The 18750-nt window shown below is 36.6% G+C and overlaps 2 protein-coding genes across 4 annotated transcripts; both read left to right on the forward strand.

The window, feature by feature from the left end:
* The first annotated feature begins 1441 nt into the window (after positions 1-1441).
* On the forward strand, positions 1442-4584 carry LOC135634317 (pentatricopeptide repeat-containing protein At1g25360-like). Of its 2 annotated transcripts, XM_065144711.1 has the most exons (2): positions 1442-3836; positions 4123-4584. In XM_065144711.1, the coding sequence occupies exons 1-2, from the start codon at positions 1493-1495 to the stop codon at positions 4131-4133; spliced, it is 2355 nt and encodes a 784-aa protein (XP_065000783.1). In that variant the 5' UTR covers positions 1442-1492; the 3' UTR covers positions 4134-4584. The 2 variants fall into 2 exon arrangements, with proteins under 2 accessions (XP_065000783.1, XP_065000776.1); XM_065144704.1 differs by lacking the exon at positions 4123-4584 and having other exon boundaries at positions 1442-4121.
* A 775-nt stretch (positions 4585-5359) lies between these two features.
* On the forward strand, positions 5360-15687 carry LOC135634323 (uncharacterized). 2 transcript variants are annotated; one of them, XM_065144722.1, is made up of 9 exons: positions 5360-5545; positions 6039-6119; positions 9647-9764; positions 9863-9957; positions 12080-12151; positions 12383-12709; positions 12860-12965; positions 14609-14789; positions 15374-15687. In XM_065144722.1, the coding sequence occupies exons 1-9, from the start codon at positions 5522-5524 to the stop codon at positions 15459-15461; spliced, it is 1092 nt and encodes a 363-aa protein (XP_065000794.1). In that variant the 5' UTR covers positions 5360-5521; the 3' UTR covers positions 15462-15687. The 2 variants fall into 2 exon arrangements, with proteins under 2 accessions (XP_065000794.1, XP_065000799.1); XM_065144727.1 differs by lacking the exon at positions 5360-5545 and having other exon boundaries at positions 6037-6122; positions 9649-9764.
* The last annotated feature ends 3063 nt before the right edge of the window (positions 15688-18750 follow it).

Below are 18750 nucleotides of genomic sequence, written 5' to 3' on the forward strand. Positions count from 1 at the left end.
TATACATATATATATATATATATATATATATATATATATATATATATATATATATATACATGAGCTACATAAATACATGAGTAGATGCAAAGGATTTTTAGTCAACTCAAGCTGAGTGAAGCCTTCAATATAGGTTGGTTATCAATTTCAACCTGATTAGAAAACAACCTATAATAGTTAGATATATTTATTAAATATAATAACACACACTATTAAAAAATGATCATGTTTTCTATAATTTAAAATTCTTAAGCTAGTTTATAAGATATGGCATGTTGATTTATGCTCTTAACACATGAGTAAACTAATTTCCATATGTGGAAATTGAATTAACTTTGAATAATATATGTATATGATCATGTTATCAAAGTTTGAGCCCCCACACAAAGATAATAATTAAAAATATATATTAATAAAATATAATTTGTTGATATTTTTTAGTGATATAAGTTTTAGGATAATATTTTTAAAAAACCATAATTTTCCATTATTTTTTGTAAATATTAATTTTATTTTATTCTCGCATAATCTTCCTTCTTAGTCATCATTACCATTTTACACGTGGTATTCATCTCACCATGACCGTCTTTCATCTTATTGTCTATTGTTTTTTATCTTGCTACCTTCGCCTCCCATGATTGTCCCCTTTACTGTATTCACATGGAGACCTCTAAACCTCTTAAATATACCCTCGCCCTCATTTATCATCTCCATTATAGTGTGAGATCTCAATGTCATCACCTATTACCTCTACCTCGATATGAGATCTTGGCACCCTCGCACCCTTCTCATCGTTGCTCGTTGATATATCTCTCTCTCAGGGCAACTGTGGGCTTACCCTTCTTTTCTCTTTTCTCTTCCTCCTTCGTCGACATAATTTTCATCTCCTATTATTCAAAAACTGATTTTGGAAGGGTTTATTATCCATGATCTCTTTCTTTCCCATTCTAATAGAATCGTCAACGTGAGCATCACAAACATCGATGACTTCTTATCGTTCTTACCTATAATTCAAGATAGCTCTAACAATAAAATTTGAAGAAGATAATATAAGTGTGCTCACGACAGATGATATCGGGGGAATGTGACGGCCAACATTAGGAAAAATACTACCTGTGAATAAAGCAAAAAAGAAATATTATGAAGGAGAGAGTGAAAACTTGAATTTTTTTTAGAATTTATCCTCAATTTTAAGATGATAGCATAGTGAAAGATTCTTCCGTTCAAAGCTTCACCAATCCAATCAATTATAAAGAATATAAATTAAATTAGATTTCATCTACATTTTAATGACAAAAAAAGAAGACAAACTCCATCATCACTTGTTTTACGAATCGCCCAAATCTAATCGTTTGATGGGGCGTCAAATTTATTGGACGGCTTGGATTGCATTTGCGTGCTCTCGCTCTCCGTTCAAATCCTCTCCTAAACCTCAACAAAATCGCGTCGAAGGACGCGAGTGTGGCACTGTGGTAGCTCCCGAAGCAAGTGAATGAGAGGACATGTCTCCTCTCTCTCCCTCGATCTCGCCCCTGTCGCGAACCATTACGCCGCCGTTCTTCACCGCGTCGCCACCGCCCCGGCCCCTTTCCTCCGCCGCCTCCGTGCCGTCCACGCCCACATCCTCGCCTCCGGCTTCAAGCCCCGCGCCCACATCCTCAACCGCCTCATCGACCTCTACTCCAAGTCCGGCGACCTCCCCTCCGCCCGCCGCCTCTTCGATGCTACCACCGCCCGGCGTCACGATTCCATCGCTGCTACTTCTCTCATCACCGCCTACTCCGCTGGCGGCCACCTCGATGCCGCCCGCCAGATCTTCGATCACACTCCTCTCGCATCCCGCGACACCGTCTTCTACAATGCCATGATCTCCAGTTACTCCCGCGCCTCCGATGGCCCTGCTGCCGTGGCAGTGTTCCGCGACATGATGGACGATCGAGTCCCTCGTGATAGCTATACATTCACGGGCGTTCTCAGTGCCGCCGCTGCTATACTTCCTCTGGAGCTCACGCAGTGCCAGCAGCTCCATTGTTCGGTGGTTAAGTCCGGAACTGAAAATTCTGTCTCCGTATCGAATGCTCTCATTGCGCTGTACGCGAAGTGTGAGGCTCAAGAAGCAGCGGTGCATGCCCGGGAGGTGTTTGATCTGATGCCGGAAAGAGATGAGCTGACTTGGACCACAGTGGTGGTTGGATACGTTAGGAGAGGTGACATTGGTGAGGCTCGTCGAGTCTTTGATGAGATGGAAGGAAGATTTGATGTGGTTTGGAATGCGATGATTTCAGGTTATGTTCATCATGGACTTATCTCAGAAGCTCTCGAGATGTTTAGACAGATGCATTGTCTTGGTATTCCTCTTGATGAGTTTACCTACACTAGCGTGCTCAGTGCATGTGCAAATGGAGAACTGTTTAACCATGGTAAGGCTGTTCATGCCCACATCATTCGGGTGGCACCAGATTTTGATCCAGAGACAGCATTGCCTGTTGAGAATGTGTTAGTCACTTTGTACTCCAAAGATGGAAATGTTGATGTTGCAAGAAGAATCTTCAATGACATCCGGAGGAAGGATGTTGTCTCCTGGAATGCCATGTTGACGGGGTATCTAAATAGTGGGAAAATTCATGATGCCATTGATATTTTCAGGGACATGCCACAGAAGAATCAGTTGACATGGATGGTTATGATCTCAGGCTTCTTGCATAATGGGCTTGCAGAGGAAGGTCTGAAGCTTTTCAATCAAATGAAGGAGGAAGGTGTCAAACCATGTGATTATGCATACGCAGGAACAATTGCTGCTTGTGGTGAGCTAGGGGCATTGGAGCATGGAAGGCAGCTCCATGCTCAGCTTATCCAATTAGGTTACGAGTCAAGCAACTCAGCAGGCAATGCGCTTTTGACAATGTACGCAAAATGTGGTTCTGTGGAGGCAGCACATCTAACATTCCTTATGATGCCCAATGTGGACTCTGTATCTTGGAATGCAATGATAGCAGCCCTCGGGCAGCATGGGCATGGAATAGAAGCAATTGATCTCTTTGACAAGATGATCAAGGATGGGATCAGTCCAGACAGGATCTCTTTCCTTACAGTCCTGTCAGCCTGCAGTCATTCTGGTTTAGTTGATGAAGGCTTCCAATACTTTGAGTCAATGGAGCGTGATCATGGTATTAGCCCAGGGGAAGATCATTATGCCAGGTTGATTGATTTGCTTGGTCGAGCTGGTCGAATTGATGAAGCTTGGAATGTCATCAGATCAATGCAGTTTGCACCTGGTCCATCCATTTGGGAAGCTGTTCTCTCTGGTTGTCGAATTCATGGGGATATGACTCTAGGAATATATGCAGCAGAGCAGCTTTTCAAGATGATTCCACAACATGATGGAACATATATCCTCTTGTCCCATCTTTATGCAGCTGTTGGCCAGTGGGCAGGTGTGGCAAAGGTAAGGAAACTGATGAAGGATCGAGGTGTGAAGAAGGAACCTGGGTGCAGCTGGATCGAAGTAGCCAATAAGGTTCATGTGTTCCTGGTCAATGATATAATGCATCCTGATGTTCAAGAAATATACAAATTCCTCGAGATACTTGGTGTTAAGATGCGAAAGCTGGGTTATGTCCCTAATACCAAGTTTGTGTTGCATGACGTTGAGTCTGGGCAAAAGGAATATGTCTTGTCTACTCATAGTGAGAAATTAGCTGTTGCATTTGGCCTTCTAAAGTTGCCAGCTGGTGCACCAGTTAGAGTTCTGAAGAACTTAAGGATCTGTGGAGATTGCCATTCAGCAATCATGTTCATGTCAATGGCAGTTGATAGAGAGATTATTGTCAGAGATGGTAAGCGCTTTCACCATTTTAAGGATGGGCAGTGCTCTTGCGGGAACTATTGGTGAATTGTAGTTGTCTCTTAATGACGAGCTTTCTCTCTATTATGCTTCCCCTCCAAGCAGTGGAACATGTTCATGTTTGATCTCAACCACATACATATATCATGCAGTTGATGATTTCTAAACTTAAGTTCTTTGATCTCAACCACATACATATATCATACAGAATAATATTTATACACCTGAAACATTTGACTTATTTCTATTAATTTTTAGAATGTAAATTGTTAATGCAGGCTCTTGTTGATCATGGAGGAATTTTATGATCTCAGTACAGATACTTTCTCAAAACTCAAGAGTCTGTAGTTGACTGTTCTTCGAGAGGACCATTCCATCTAGAAAGTGCTACCAGCTTAATCATGTTCCACATTCACATTAGGTATGGCATCATTGTATACTGTAAAGTTCTTTGTTGCTGATAAAATTGCCTTTCGGATCAGGAATTGATTTTGTTAGTGGCTGGTCTGAAGGATATTTATTCACCCGAAACATGTGACTTATTTCTATTAATTTTTATAGTGTAAATTTCCATCTAGGAGGTAGCAGCTTAATCATGTTCCACATTGACATGGGTGCCATATGTATCATTCATTGTATACTGTAAAAGTTCTTTATTGCTGATAAAATTGGATTTTCAGATTAGTGACTTGTTTAGGATCTCAAATGATTATTTATTTATAACAAATTTTTTCCCTCAATTGTAGCATCTATCCTTCTATATATCTAGAGAATTTTGTGATGTCCTAATTGGTGTAAGGTATTAAGTTGTCCATGGGCGCCCAAGTGTCATGCATGATTTGCAGGATCTTGCTATCAACAATTAAAATTTATGGTTGATATTTTTCGAGAAAAATAGTTTTTAATCCAAATTCATCGCACTCATGTGAATGAAGCAATTCATTACTCAGGATGAAAGGAGACAATATATCGCACTCATCATGTACGTCATTTGATATAATAATTTTTATTATTTTTTAAATATTATATCCTAATTAATATATATTTCGTGTATAGTAAAAATAAATATTTATAGTTTCTCATACTTCATATATATCAAATATTTTAAAAATAATTAGTAAATATCTTATACATAGTGGATATTTTGTACATGATTAGTTGATAGAGACTTTGATAATATATCGTAAGATCACTGCTTACTTTTTATAAAAAAAAAAAAGTATATAAACTTTGTAGAAGATTTTGTGAATAATTAAGAAATTTTCTACACATAATTAACAAAAAGGAGTAATCAGGCCATGCGATCTGAATTGGACGGCTGCGATCTCCGATTTTTTTCTTTTTATTTGCACGATATATAAATTCTGACTCGGCTATTTATCATGGTCTCACGATCATAATCGAACGGTCCTGATTTCTCCTTTTTTTCCCCAGATCCCGAAACGGACGCACTCGTCTCACTCCGCAGTCCGGGTTTCAATTTACTTATATCGACTATTAATTAATTCCATTCTCCTGGCCCTCGGCGTCTTACACCTCGTCGTTCCTTCGCTCCCCAGATCTCTTCCCCTCCGGGCTTCGTCTTGTCCTTGTCGAATCAGTCTAATCTCAAGCTTTGCTCCCATCCTTTTTTAGCTCCGTCTCTCGCCGCTCCTCCCGGGATCGTCGATTGATGCGATGGTCGTCTGCAAATGCCGCAAGGTAGCCCCGATCCGATTCCATTAGTCATCTCGTTGCCCTCGCTCGACACCAGGATGTGGTAGTTTTCGTTTCACGCCCTCCCTTTTCGATCCTTCAATCGGGTTACAATCGGATTTGGACCTTTGGAGAGCTACGCGATTCGGGATTTGAAGTACCCTTTGCGAATTATTGGAGATAGATAGCGCAGTTTTCTGACTGAAATTGTTAAGTTGTAGGGATGGATCTATCAAGCATTCGTTCGATAACTTCTTTTAACTGGATTTGTTTCAACTATATCTTCTTAACATCTGAAAGATTTTCTAATGGTAGGACATCTTTTTTTGGGTTAGGTTTTGGTAGTTTTATCATGATTCAGAGAAGATATTGGTTTCCGTTGATTGTTCGGTTCCTTTCAGTAGAGAGTGTCCCGTTTGTTTGCTAATGCTAGAGTATCACGCATTTGATTTTTTGGGTTGTGTTGTTTTCTTGAAACTAATGGAGGATTCGGTTGCAGGCAACCAGGCTTTATTGCTTTGTCCACAAGGTTCCCGTTTGTGGAGACTGCATATGTTTCCCGGAACATCAGATCTGCGTGGTAATCATCTCAACCTATTATTCTGTGCCTGGACATTTTTAAGTATGTCACTACCTTACGTATAGTAACTAGGGTTGTAAACCTGCCATATACAACTCTTTTGATTTATTCTGAAGTCCTATTTAATGTAGTGTTAATAGTTAATTGTGGACGACTGTTTTCTTGCTCTTGTGACCAGAATTGTGGGTTAGTCAGCTCATTTACAATGACTAGGATGTCAATTAACATCCTAAAAGCTCCATCAAGGTTTGCAAGTCAGTGACATGGAATATCCTTTTATTTTCTCCAACAATTGGAGTTTATACATGTGATCTGTTTTTTTTTTGTGCTAGCCCATCTCATGGGCAAATTTCCTTGGTGGCTGTTCTACATCGAGATCTATGTATGGTGAAAAATGAAGTAAAAAGCAATAAGCATAACAAATGGCATCTAGAACATAATAAATGAGGTGGGAAAACTAGTATGTTGTATCCAAAGCTTTAGGTAAGTTGAAAGAGAAAAAAAAGTCTGGAAACAGCACATGAACATTTAATCTTGTTGCATGGTAGGTATTCATGGTGTTTACAACTTATGTTATTTCAGCCAGTACTAAAGTAACCTCTGCAGTAATGGTGCATATGGAATGTGCTGTATATTGGTATAATAGTACTATGATACTACTGTATTAAACTATAATTCTACCAGAGCACTGAGGCATATTGCACCAGCTTGTACATTCTATCGGATAAAATTCCTATATATCAATTTCTTCACCAAGTTTATGCTTGGGAGTCTTTAAATAATTATTACCATTAGGAGTACTCATGATGCAACTTCTTCTAAATGTTTCTCTACATTTAAGAAGCTGCATACAAGGTTTCAAATATTGGTTGATGCTTGATCAGGGAAATTCTTGATAATATCAGAATATACTTTTCCTGAACCAATATCAGGGATCTATGCTGATTTGGAACTTCAGTCTGATCTAGACTTGAAGACCTCTAACTTAGGACAATTGTAAATACCTACATTTAGATGAGTGAACCTTTGCTGTATATGATATGAAAATGCAGATATTGTTCATTAGTTATTAGCTATTGGTTGAAAGTCATGTTACATGGATATATTATTCACAGGCTTTAGATTTTGTTAGGATTTCAGGATTTTATCTAATTTCCTTACTATGATTTTAGAACATATATATCTTAACTTTTTCTTAGAATGTTATTCAATCCATTTAAAATTGAACCTGATGCTTACAATTTGATTGAATAAAACTATCTTTTTACTGTTCTCATGGTTTTTCCAAAGGAAATTGAAAATTTTCTCGGACCATTTTGTCAATGAACTTCCTCGGATTTATAATACCATCTCAATCAATGAGTATTCTTTCACCAATCCATTTCACTGTTTCTGTGGATCTTTTTAAAGGATATTAAAAAGATTGTTTTACCATTTTACCGAAGAACTTTTTCAGATTTTTGTTTGTATGTCAATGATTGATTACTCAAGTACAAAATTTTAATTCATTAACCCTTATACTATACTTCCTCCTGATGCATTCTGTTTAGTCTACTTAAGAAATATGTTGCTTGCTTAACACCTTGCATCTCTCCGCTTACATTTGTCCAACCTACTGCTACATATTACTTTGTTGGTCTGTGATGCCATTACTCTGTACAGTATGCAAATATATAAGTTGTTCATTGTGTTGTATATTTTCAGTGGCCCGACTTCTATTTCATCTTGATACAATATTCATTCCATGTGCTCCAACTTGTTGTTGGTAAGCTTAATAAGTCAGTGATGAAAATTACCACTACTACTACAAACAAAAGTTAAATTTGATTGTTTTTTAGTTCGCAATTTTTTTTTGTCTTGCAAGTATCATATTGCATTTTTTCAGCTTCATCCTACTATGTGTACCTAAAGTGATTTAAGTGGGGTGTCCATTTGAAGCATCGACGTGGTGATTTGGGTGACGTACCTATGTCCGACACGGATTCATCTCTAGCATGACCTGACACATGTCTTTTTTATTTTTTATTTGTTTAATTTGTTGGATATGTCGTTCACATGTCTGACTCGGTGGTCGCCTACGGAGGCATTAGGGAACCTTCGAGTCCAACTTGGTGGTCGCATGCGAAGACATCGAGAACCTCCGGAATCCTTCTTCCTCACGGATTCAGGGAGGATTTCAACATTAAATACCACTTGTCCCGAGTGAACCCTGGCACATCATGGGTTTTCCTTCTTCCTCATCGGCTTAGCTTCCCTTCATTGTCGTCGTGCACTATCGGATCATTCGTCCTGAGTGCCTCACTGTAGAGTTGCGTGTTGCCTTTGCATGCCGTGGGACCATCTGCCCCAAGTGCCCCTTTGCAAAGACAAAGTTGCACATTGTCGTCGAACCATTCGCCCTGAGCACCCCTTTGCAAAGGCAAAGTCGTGTGCTGTCACTGCGCATTGTCAAACCATATGCCCCGAGAGCCCCTCAATAGAGGCGGAATTATGCACTGAAGTTACACCCCTCTGTAGAGCTTCTTCCTTAACCATGTGGTGTCGCAAGCCGAAGGTATCTCGTATAGGCATATACCGTTTACTAATGTTTAGCTTTTTTTTACTGCTATAAACATTATTAACATATTATTATTTTTTATTCTTTCTTTTTTTTTTAATCTGGGTTTTTTTATTGCTTCTGAAACATATTATTAACCTATTTTTTTAACCTTAGTTTTTTTACTGCTTCTGATTAAACTGTTAACATATTATTAACCTTTTTTTTATCTGTTTTTTTACTGTTTCTGAATCCCTGATTAAATTGCTATAGTAATTTGAATAAACTATAAATTGAATAAACTGTAATTATTATAATAATTTGAATAAATTGTAAAATATAATAATTTGAGTAATATATAAAACTCATGTAAATCAAATAATATATGTGTGTGTGGGTATTAAAAAATACGTGTCCTTGCCGTGTCCGTATCCCAATTTTTTTTAAAATGATGTGTTGCCGTGTCCTCGTGGTGTTGTGTTCATGTCTTGTGTCCATGTTTGTGCTTCTTAGGTGTCCATCTATCAATGTACCTAGAGTGAGTAAAACTCGGAGGGATTTTTTCTGAAAATCCTACCTGCCTGCTTATACTTAGTATTCATGGATTATTCTGTTTTTTTTTTAGGTGAAATTGAATGTCTTTCATTTGCAGTCTTTCCCCAAGAAAATCAATTCTGATAGGTATTGATGATTTAGTTAGCTTATGTGGACTCCAATTCCTAGGCATGATACTTTGCCAATTTTTGAGGAATACAATTTATACTGCAAAAATCTAAGTAGGAAAATTCTTGTATGTCTCCACATGATATTGTGCCTTTCCTTAATAACATAAATCAACATGTTTGTATGCTATAAATATACTATTGAAATGTTCACAACAAGTATTAGATAACAGATATATAGTTGATACAATGACTTTTGTTCCGATTGCTTAATTTATATGAGAAATTCTATTTTGAGGAAAGATCACTCTTGTTTTCTTAATCTTTAGGTAAAAAAATACTCTGATTGGGTAGTTGATGGGGAGTATGACTGGCCACCAATGTGCTGTTTGTGCAATGCTGCATTGGAAGCCGGGAGTGATCAAACTAATCGATTGGGTTGCTTGCGTATGTTAACTTTTCACTTTACATCTATACTTGTATTTCTTAAAGATCTGAGTTGCTTATTTCACAATATGTTAATTGCCGTGTTTTTCTGATTTCAGATCTTATGCACACACATTGCTTGGTCTCACATATCAAAAGCTTCCCACCTCAAACTGCCCCTGCAGGATATGTTTGTCCTGCATGTTCTTCCCCTGTAAGTTATACCACCAAATCCTTTCATTTTGTTGGTTGCAGAACAGAATTCAGATGGCAAGTGATGGGTTAAGACAATGTTTTTTACCCCTCAAAAGACAAGACTTGAATGAATGCATATGATTTAATCTGTTCATCTGTAGTGTGTGCAATTGTCTTAGTAATGTTTTAAGTATTAGTTTGAACTACAGTTTCAGCCAAATATTTGTAGTTCTATTTTCAACATTGTAGTGGTTTTAGTTTTTTAGCAGTTCCAAATTGAATTTTGATAGTTTTGATTTTTAAATTTTGTTAAACAAGTGCGGAAAAAATATAAAAATCATAAAGAGATCAAAATAATTAAAACTAACTGGAGAAGAAAGGACATAGAATAGTATGAAGAAGCATTGTTTTAATACAGTATTTTACTGTTTGCTGATTTAGATTGAAAGTACTGGAAATTTTTAAAGTTGCATGATGGTCTTGTTTGAGTTCAAACATCCTTAATAATCTTTTTAGGAAATTGTAGTAGTACAATATCTGAAAGTTTGAGCAAACTCAAGGAATTAGTCTAATGATTCTTTTAACTTTTTTAGACATCAGAACCTTGTAACTTATTTAGTTTTATATGCATTTAAAAACTAAAACTGCTGAAAGTTGTTCATAGTTACCTTTTCTCAATTACAAACAATATTGACCGGAAAAACTTTCAAGCTGTATTTTGGTTTGTGGTTAGATAACCAAGATAAAGAAGAATAGGTTAACTAATTTAGTTCCATTCTTTTTGGTTTCGTTGCTAAGTCTGCTAATCAACTAGATTCTCTAGGTTAGCAAAGGAGATGAGAGCGGCTGCTTAAATTTAATCCTCGTCGAAGAACCACAGTTATGTGCTTAACTCCTTTGACTGAGCTGGTTATTTGACACTCTGAAACAATAGTTTTTGTTGGGGGACGGCAGTTCGATGTATGAAGCTCCTATCATTGCAAAGTCTAGGGACACTTAATGTGTGTAACCTTATCCTTGCAAGCAAAGTTAATTTGTGACTCAAACTCTTGATACCTAGGTTGCCGTGGAGCAACCTCAATGTATGCCTGTTGTATTAGACCTCTGTTCACCTGGTGACTCTCCTTAATCTTAAACAAACAATGCCAAGAGTAAAAACTAAAAAAAAAATCTAATTGACTACTTTCAACTGAAATTAATTTCGCTTTAAACCACCTGAGTTAAACCAGGAATCAGGTGGCCTAAATGGTTGAAATTCTGGAAATTTTGGCCAAATCTTGTTCGGTTTCCTGGTGTAGATTCAGCCGTATGAAGAAGGCATTGAGCTTTGTTGTGTTTGTGATTGTTCAAGGCAACAAAGTCCGCATATCATTGACTATCCACGAACTTAAACAATATAGGTGGTGACATTGACTGGGAAAGGGAAGGACTGGTGAACAAATAATAAAGTGGATCAGGTGAAGTTGATCAGCCAGTTTGGTACTGGTAACCTGATTTAGATTATGGTTTGTGAATTTGGACTTGCTGGTGGTTTGGATTAGGTCTAGGTAGTTTTATTATCAGAGCTCAAGTGACCCGAGCAAGCCGATGGAAATCAACCATCTGTCTTTTTATGCTATTCCACTTACTCCATTTAGTTTACACTTATGTTGGACAACTTTTTCCATTAGTGCTACTACTATAATCTGTCTGATGTGTCCATAACTTGCTCCCTTGTAGTTTTCTTTGAAAAAAAGCTGTGGTCTCTTGTAAATGTAATCCAACACGTTCAAGCCTTGTTGAAAAGGTTTATTCATTGGTTTGGCTCATCCTTCTGCAAAATTTCCATACTGCTCATTGAGAAGATTCCATTTATTCAAAGATACCCTAGCTGAAGACAATTTTAGTCTGTGTTTTAATGTTCTTCTTATTTATTACTTGTAAAAGACTGAGAGCCTAATGATGCATTCCATGACCCATACAATTATTGAGCTTATGAAGTTTTTGCTGAAACCTTTGTTTGACAAGTTACAAAGTTGATTCCTTTCAGCCTTAAGTTATCAAGATCTTTGTTTTTACACTATGATGTATGATCCTTAGATAATGTCTGTGCTGAAAATCAATTATGAACTTGTTTCCTCTTAATTAATAACTTGTTACAGATATGGCCCCCTGTAAGCATAAAAGATACGGGATCTCATCTCCACTTAAAGCTTAAGGAAGCAATAATCCAGGTAAGCTTGTTTTTTCGTAAATTATGTCTCACTTACAAATTTCTAACTTTATGTGGTAACATTTTTCCTGTCAAGATACCCAGCTTATCATCCTTTAGTTCCTTGTTATGTCTTTTATTCTATATTAGACTGTTGTCTCAGAGTGATCAAGCAGGTGACAGATTTGTCATTTGTCATTCACAATGCACATCTTGTTGAACTCTATTCTGTGTTCTGTCTCATGTGTTGCAGAGTGGCCTGGAGAAAAATGTATTTGGAAATCATCTAGTTTCACTTTCTGCAGAGAACCGTGTTCCTCCTCCTGCTTTTGCTTCTGAACCAATTATGCGCATGTCTTCTGTTGAAGACACTGAAAGAGGTGGAGCAAGTTCAGTTAATTCTGTTAAAGATTCAAAACCCATGCTATCTTTAACAGTCACAGATGATAAGTACTCAGAATTATACTCTACTATTGGAGTGGGCTCTTCTAAGCTTGAACCAGAGATTGTTGAAGTTGATGGTCCTAATGCGTTAGAAAACCAATTTATGCAAGATCAAGAGCCCCATCTTATGATAAGTGTGAGTCTGTTGAGCCATGACATTTGAGACAATAACTAGCTTTATATATGATATTTGATGTGGTTTTGGATATTGCTATCCTGTGGCTTTTTCCACAAGTTCATCTATAATGTTTATTGTATCTGATTTTTTGTCCTCTGTTTCATACAGCCTGGTGCTGCTGCAAGAAAGCCAACTTACCATGGCAGACAAAATTCTGAAACATCATATTATGCTGATGATGAAGATGGGACAAGCAAAAAGTATACACGACGCGGTAAGATAATACAGCAGACCCTTTCATTTAATGTCTATTCATTTCATTGAAGGTTCTTGGTTATCTCTGTGTATTTCAATTCTTATTTTTATTATCCGAATACTACTATATGATATTTTTCAATAAATAAATGACCTGAAGTGGCAAGTGCATTCTATTTAATTACATTCATACAACTTCAATTGCATTCTCCTTTCTGCCGATAGATAGCATGGTTTTTGTGCTCTGTTAGCCTCCTTTTTGTGCATGTCAATTTTTCTTTAAGATTTTCCTTAAGTAGCCCAAACCAGCAGGAAGTTTAAAAATTGTGAATACTTATTAGTGTGTATATATATTTTCAATTACTTATCACTGTTCCTCTAATTCTCATTTATGTCTTCCTTCATCTATGAATGTGGATATAAAATAGCTACTTTAGCCATCTACTTCACACTCTTATCTTTCCTAGATCTTAAAAATAATATCACTTTTATACTAAATTTAATAAGGGTTATATTTGTCAAGACCCGTGCTTGTTAGGCTAACTAACCTATTAATTTCGTTTGACCTAAACCACTAGTAAAAAATTCTTAAGTTGAAGTCGATACTAGTACACTTATCAGACTCTTATAAGTCAATCTTAGTCTCGTCCACTTCCGATGTGGGATAATCGAGGTATTATAATTTCCTCCGCTCAAGGATTTGACGTCCTCGTCAAGGCCTAGCATAGCCCAAACGAAACCCTAGCATGGTGCATATAAGGCATAGCCCAGTGATGGCTCCACACTGTGACGAGTCCTTTGACTCCATCCACGGGTAGCCTTTTCCTACTCGAGCCTCCTCATCATACCCAAATACTAAGTTGGTTTTGATATCAAATGTCACGGCCTCGGCCTAATAGGCTAACTAGACCATAATCTTTGTTTGATCTAAATCATTGGTCAAAATACCTAAGTTGAAGTTGATAGTAGTATACTTATCAGACCCTTATAAGCCAATCTTAGTCTTGCCCACTTCTGATGTGGGATAATTGGGGTGTTATAATTTCAATCGACTAGGTAACTTACATTATGGTTGGACCTATCTGTCAAGTTAAATGCGAATTCAAGAATAAGACAAATTCTAATTGCAGCATCTGAAGTTTTTGTTACTAATTTTAGTCTTGTTATGGCGTGTTACATCCTAATTTCTTAACACATCCAGCTTAATTCTAGTTGGCATTGTTGTCCACATTCAGGTTGAAAGTAGATGCCTTAGACCACCAATCCAATACTAACATTACATAATGGGGCACATGATTTACTTGAACTTCACTAAATAATGTTGGAAATTGAACCATTGTTATGATGCAAGCCCAAAACTCACTAAATATGAGTTTTCCAATCTCTACATTTGTTACACCTGGATGCATAACAGAAATGGATCTTCATAATGTCCCAATGTTTTTGGATGCTACATGATGTTTTTCCCTGTTCAGCTACAATACGAAGGAACAAGTGTTGGTTTGTAGATGCACAAATTTTATTTAAGTGACCTTCTAGTACAAAGGAGGTATCACGTTAGCAGATTGTTTTAAGTCAGGCATCCCAATACTAGTTGGTTTTCTATGGTAAAGTGGATTTGGTTTGGATCAATGTACCAAATGATTTTGATTTCAAATGCAGGTCCTGTGCGTCACAAGCTTCTAAGGATGTTGCTGCCTTTCTGGTCAAGTTCATTGCCTACTCTACCAGTGACTGCACCACCACGCAAAGAAGCTAACACAAATGGTCCAGAAGGAAGAATACGTCATCAAAGATCCTCAAGGATGGACCCCAGGAAAATATTACTCATCATGGCAATCATGTAATTTCTCCTACTTCTGTTATCATATATTAAGTTCATTTTGACAATTTGTGGGAACAAAGATCAGAAGGGTTCTGAAATGAAAATTTGCTGTCTCATCAGGTGGTGATGTTCTTTATGATTGAGCAGTTGAATTTGTCCTGAATAATTTGTTGTCTGATTTACCTGTAGTTGCATGCTTGTTAGTTGAACATAAATCTCTATTACTATGTTTATACATATCCATTCAAATTCAAGAATTACATGAAAGTTGAAGACAAATTTATCTCTTTTGCTGGAATTCTGGTCTGATCAGTTTTGCATTGAATGACTAAGATAGCATGTGAGCAGTAGATGTTGAAAAAGAGCAAGCCTTCAACTCGTTGGCTTTTTGAAATTTTAGACTTATGCAGGATGTTCTAAGTGCTTAGCATGTTTGTCATTTGTAAAATAAAGTGAAAATGTTGTTTAATGTTTATAATTTTAGCATCATGTTTTGAAATAATAGGTTCTTGCATAGTCATGTTTCTCATCACTGATAATGGTAACTGCAAAATAATATTCCAAGCAAACAAGCTTATCGTAAGAACTGTTTTTATGAGCAGGGCATGCATGGCAACAATGGGGATATTGTACTACAGATTGGCACAACGCAGTCTCAGTGTAAGCATAACAGAAGATGAGCCCCAGTAGGTACTGTCTAATCTCTTTGGGTCATGGGTTATGTGATGGTGTTTTTGTAGAATACCAATTTCTTGTCTTTAATGCTGCCCATTCCAGTCCTATGAACTTCTGGAGGCTTAGCAAACATTACAATGCTACAGTGTGTGGTTTAAGTGTTGACTACAGGATATGTTTAAAGAATTAGTTGCTTCTTAAATCATTTTTAACAAAGATTTCTCTGCAGTTCCCTCTTTCATGGATCACGGACATTTATTTAACCGTTGAAGTGTAAATTTTGTTGTATGTTAATGGCCCATTTTCTTGATGGCCTCTGATTGGGCATTTTGATGTAGTCTCATGTCTTGATTGCCACGAAAGCCTGCTTGCTGAATGAATGCTATAAATGCTTTCCATGCCATTTGAAACGTCAAGGACATGAACTGAAACTATGTGCAAGTGATCTGATTTTCTCATGTTGTCAAGTAGCAAAGTGCACGAGGTGTTAGATATGATCTCATCGAATTGTCTACTCTATGGCTTAGAACATATCTGATATTTCTGTATTGGTACATTCGTCTACACATTCTTATCGATCCTTGCAACAAGATCCTCTGGCAATCATCATCACACACCATTATCTCTGTCTGCTCCATCCCTCTCACACTGTTTTTTTCATGTATTTATCTCAATGTAAATTTCCTCTGCAGTCCACTCCACCTGAATCCAAGTTGAACCTAATCCAACCACAAATGAGTATGATTTAAGCAACCACATATCTCTGTCTGCATGCTTGTGATGTTAACAATGCATGTATATGTGCATCCCTTATGTTGCTTCGCAGGTGTTGGGATCGTGTGCATTTTGAGTATGATATGTTTGTCCCTTTTTGACAATTGATTTAGAGTTAATAAGAACTTCTTGCTGTACTTTATTTTATGGATGTTAAGGGAGAATTGCCTTCGGAAATGCCAAAAGCATTAGATGAAATAGGTATACACAAGTTCATAAGAACTTCTTGCTGTATTCTCAAGACAACATTCTAGTTCAAATCTCGTGTCTAAGCAGGCATGCACAAGTGTGCACATGCATAAAGGGTATTTTTCCTGTATAAACAGTCAGATTCAATGGATAAATTCAGTCCTTTTTTTTCCCACTTTGTTCTCTTTCTTTATCCATTTATTCTGAGTTTGTCTGTTTGCTTAAATCAATGTCTGATTAACATCATTGATGATTGTGGATGGTCATGGTTTTGACTCATAATATGGATGCCAGCTCAGGTTTCTTTAAGCTGTAGATCCCTATCAACCCAGTTTTTAACACCCAGTACCAGAAAGGGAAAATAAAGTTAAATGGTTGCTTAGAAACATGCATTTTAAGTAGGGCTTATTGACATTAATGGAACAGTTCTCTCTCCACGATGATCACTGTTTGAATTTTTGCTTACAGTCTTCCTTAATTAACGCATTTGACTTTCTAGTGGTAACTTATTTTTTGTTTGACTGACACTTGTTTTTCCATCCAATGTATGTGAGAAGTATTGGTTCTCTCTCTCTCTTCCTGTTTGAGTTGAATTTAGTATCCTAGGGTGTTATTTGCTATTTAGTTTATGGGCAGGAAGTATTATGGTTTTGTTTGACTTTAGTTCCTTGTTATTATAACAAGTGTTAGTTCAATTCCAAACTCATTTGTCTATAGGACTCTGAGGGAGAAACCATTGGAACTGGCCAGAAACAATAAAGAATTCTCAAAGTCAGATATTAATCTTACAACTTCTTTATTTAGTTTTCTTGAAATCATGAATTCTCCTACTTGTTTCAAGGATGCAAACTTGAAAATATTAGTTCTATCTCTCTTCCTTGTTTTAAGAGTAATATTTACACTCGTTCTTAGTTGAAAACATAGAACACAGGCCCTATGTTTTGTTTAAAGAGCTATCAAAGATTCTGATGCCTAGTAGAAGCTGTTTTATATCTTTCAGATGAAGCTATCAACTTGGAGTGCAGTATTATATTAATATGTGGGCAGGAATCTTCTATGAATATAATGAGGTTTGGGACATTACAGGACTAGTTGCTTTACATGGTTTAAACAGTTGTGGTTATTGCATTTGCTTAGGGTCTTTGTGATCTTTGCTTTTCTTTAAGATAAAAAAGTCTCGAAGTGTTGGGTTCAGATCTTACACTCAGTATTGCATTCTTCTTTCTCATCAAGAATGTCATTTTCATGAAGTTTTCTTTTAAAGAGTTACTGATCCTTCTGTAGATTATACTGCAATTCATACGCACCACACTTTTAGTTATCTTGATTCAATATGATACATACCAATAGATTCTACACATTGGTCCAAATGTAAAAATTTTCGACCTTTTGTCTATAGTTTAATATAGTACTTCTTGGTATATGTAATGTTGCTGTGAATGATATGAACATTATACACCATAATAATTATTATTTTAATGTATTTTGGTTGATGAACATATTAATAAAGGTAATAGTTGAGCTTGCATGATATTTTTTCTCCATTGTTGGGTTCTCCAAAAATATTAGTCAAGTGTTCAGAACTATATATACATTGAAAAATGATACATGTTGAGACACATAGGAATATGAATACACAGATTCTTCCTGTTGAGATCCAGATGTAGATGTGAATTATTTACCTCAGTTGCTGAAACTGACAGTCTTTCGTAGATCATTAATGCCTGGGTAGATAACCTATTCCTAGTTCTGCCTGTCATGATTAAATGTTGCTGTGTCTCAATTTAAGTTGTTGGCCTTTTAAGTATAAGTAGCTTCTTCATGTTAGATATTGTAATTGATGCTTAGATTTTGTTGATTTTTTTATTTGTATCACCTAGCCAGTATGTCTTGCATTAATTCCTTTTTTCTAATTTATGTAGACATCAGTTATCATTGTATTTGGATTTTAGAAATTTAGACCAAATAGTATTGATGGATCATATTATCAGTGCACAGAAGGATGCGGTGTTAACATAACAACAATAACAATAAAGTCATAAGTCATAACATCATTGAGATTTATAAAAAATCATATGTTTAGTTAAATTTAGTATCACAAAATCATTATGACCTTTGACTACAATGAATAGCTTTAGGCTAACATATGGTCGACTTTTAAGACTGCAATTTTCTACAATTTTCTCATTCTTGCATGATCTTTGTAACATTAATTGTCACAAACAATTTGGTTGGATCTTTTGGTCTCCAAAGTACATCCGAATATTTCCAGTTCTATGACATATTCAGTCAATTCCCATATCATCATCCTTGCTTGCATTTGTTATCTCATTGTTGTTTT

Source organism: Musa acuminata, chromosome BXJ1-3 (assembly GCF_036884655.1).
Source record: "Musa acuminata AAA Group cultivar baxijiao chromosome BXJ1-3, Cavendish_Baxijiao_AAA, whole genome shotgun sequence".
Lineage (NCBI taxonomy): Eukaryota > Viridiplantae > Streptophyta > Magnoliopsida > Zingiberales > Musaceae > Musa > Musa acuminata.

What these genes read in the sequence shown, in the direction of transcription:
- LOC135634317 (XM_065144704.1), top strand. Translation starts at nt 1,493, where the DNA reads ATGAGAGGACATGTCTCCTCTCTCTCCCTCGATCTCGCCCCTGTCGCG.
- LOC135634323 (XM_065144722.1), top strand. Translation starts at nt 5,522, where the DNA reads ATGGTCGTCTGCAAATGCCGCAAG. An exon ending in TCGTCTGCAAATGCCGCAAG is followed by an intron (nt 5,546 to 6,038) that starts GTAGCCCCGATC and finishes ATTCGGTTGCAG; the next exon opens with GCAACCAGGCTTTATTGCTT. An exon ending in TAATCGATTGGGTTGCTTGC is followed by an intron (nt 9,765 to 9,862) that starts GTATGTTAACTT and finishes TTCTGATTTCAG; the next exon opens with ATCTTATGCACACACATTGC.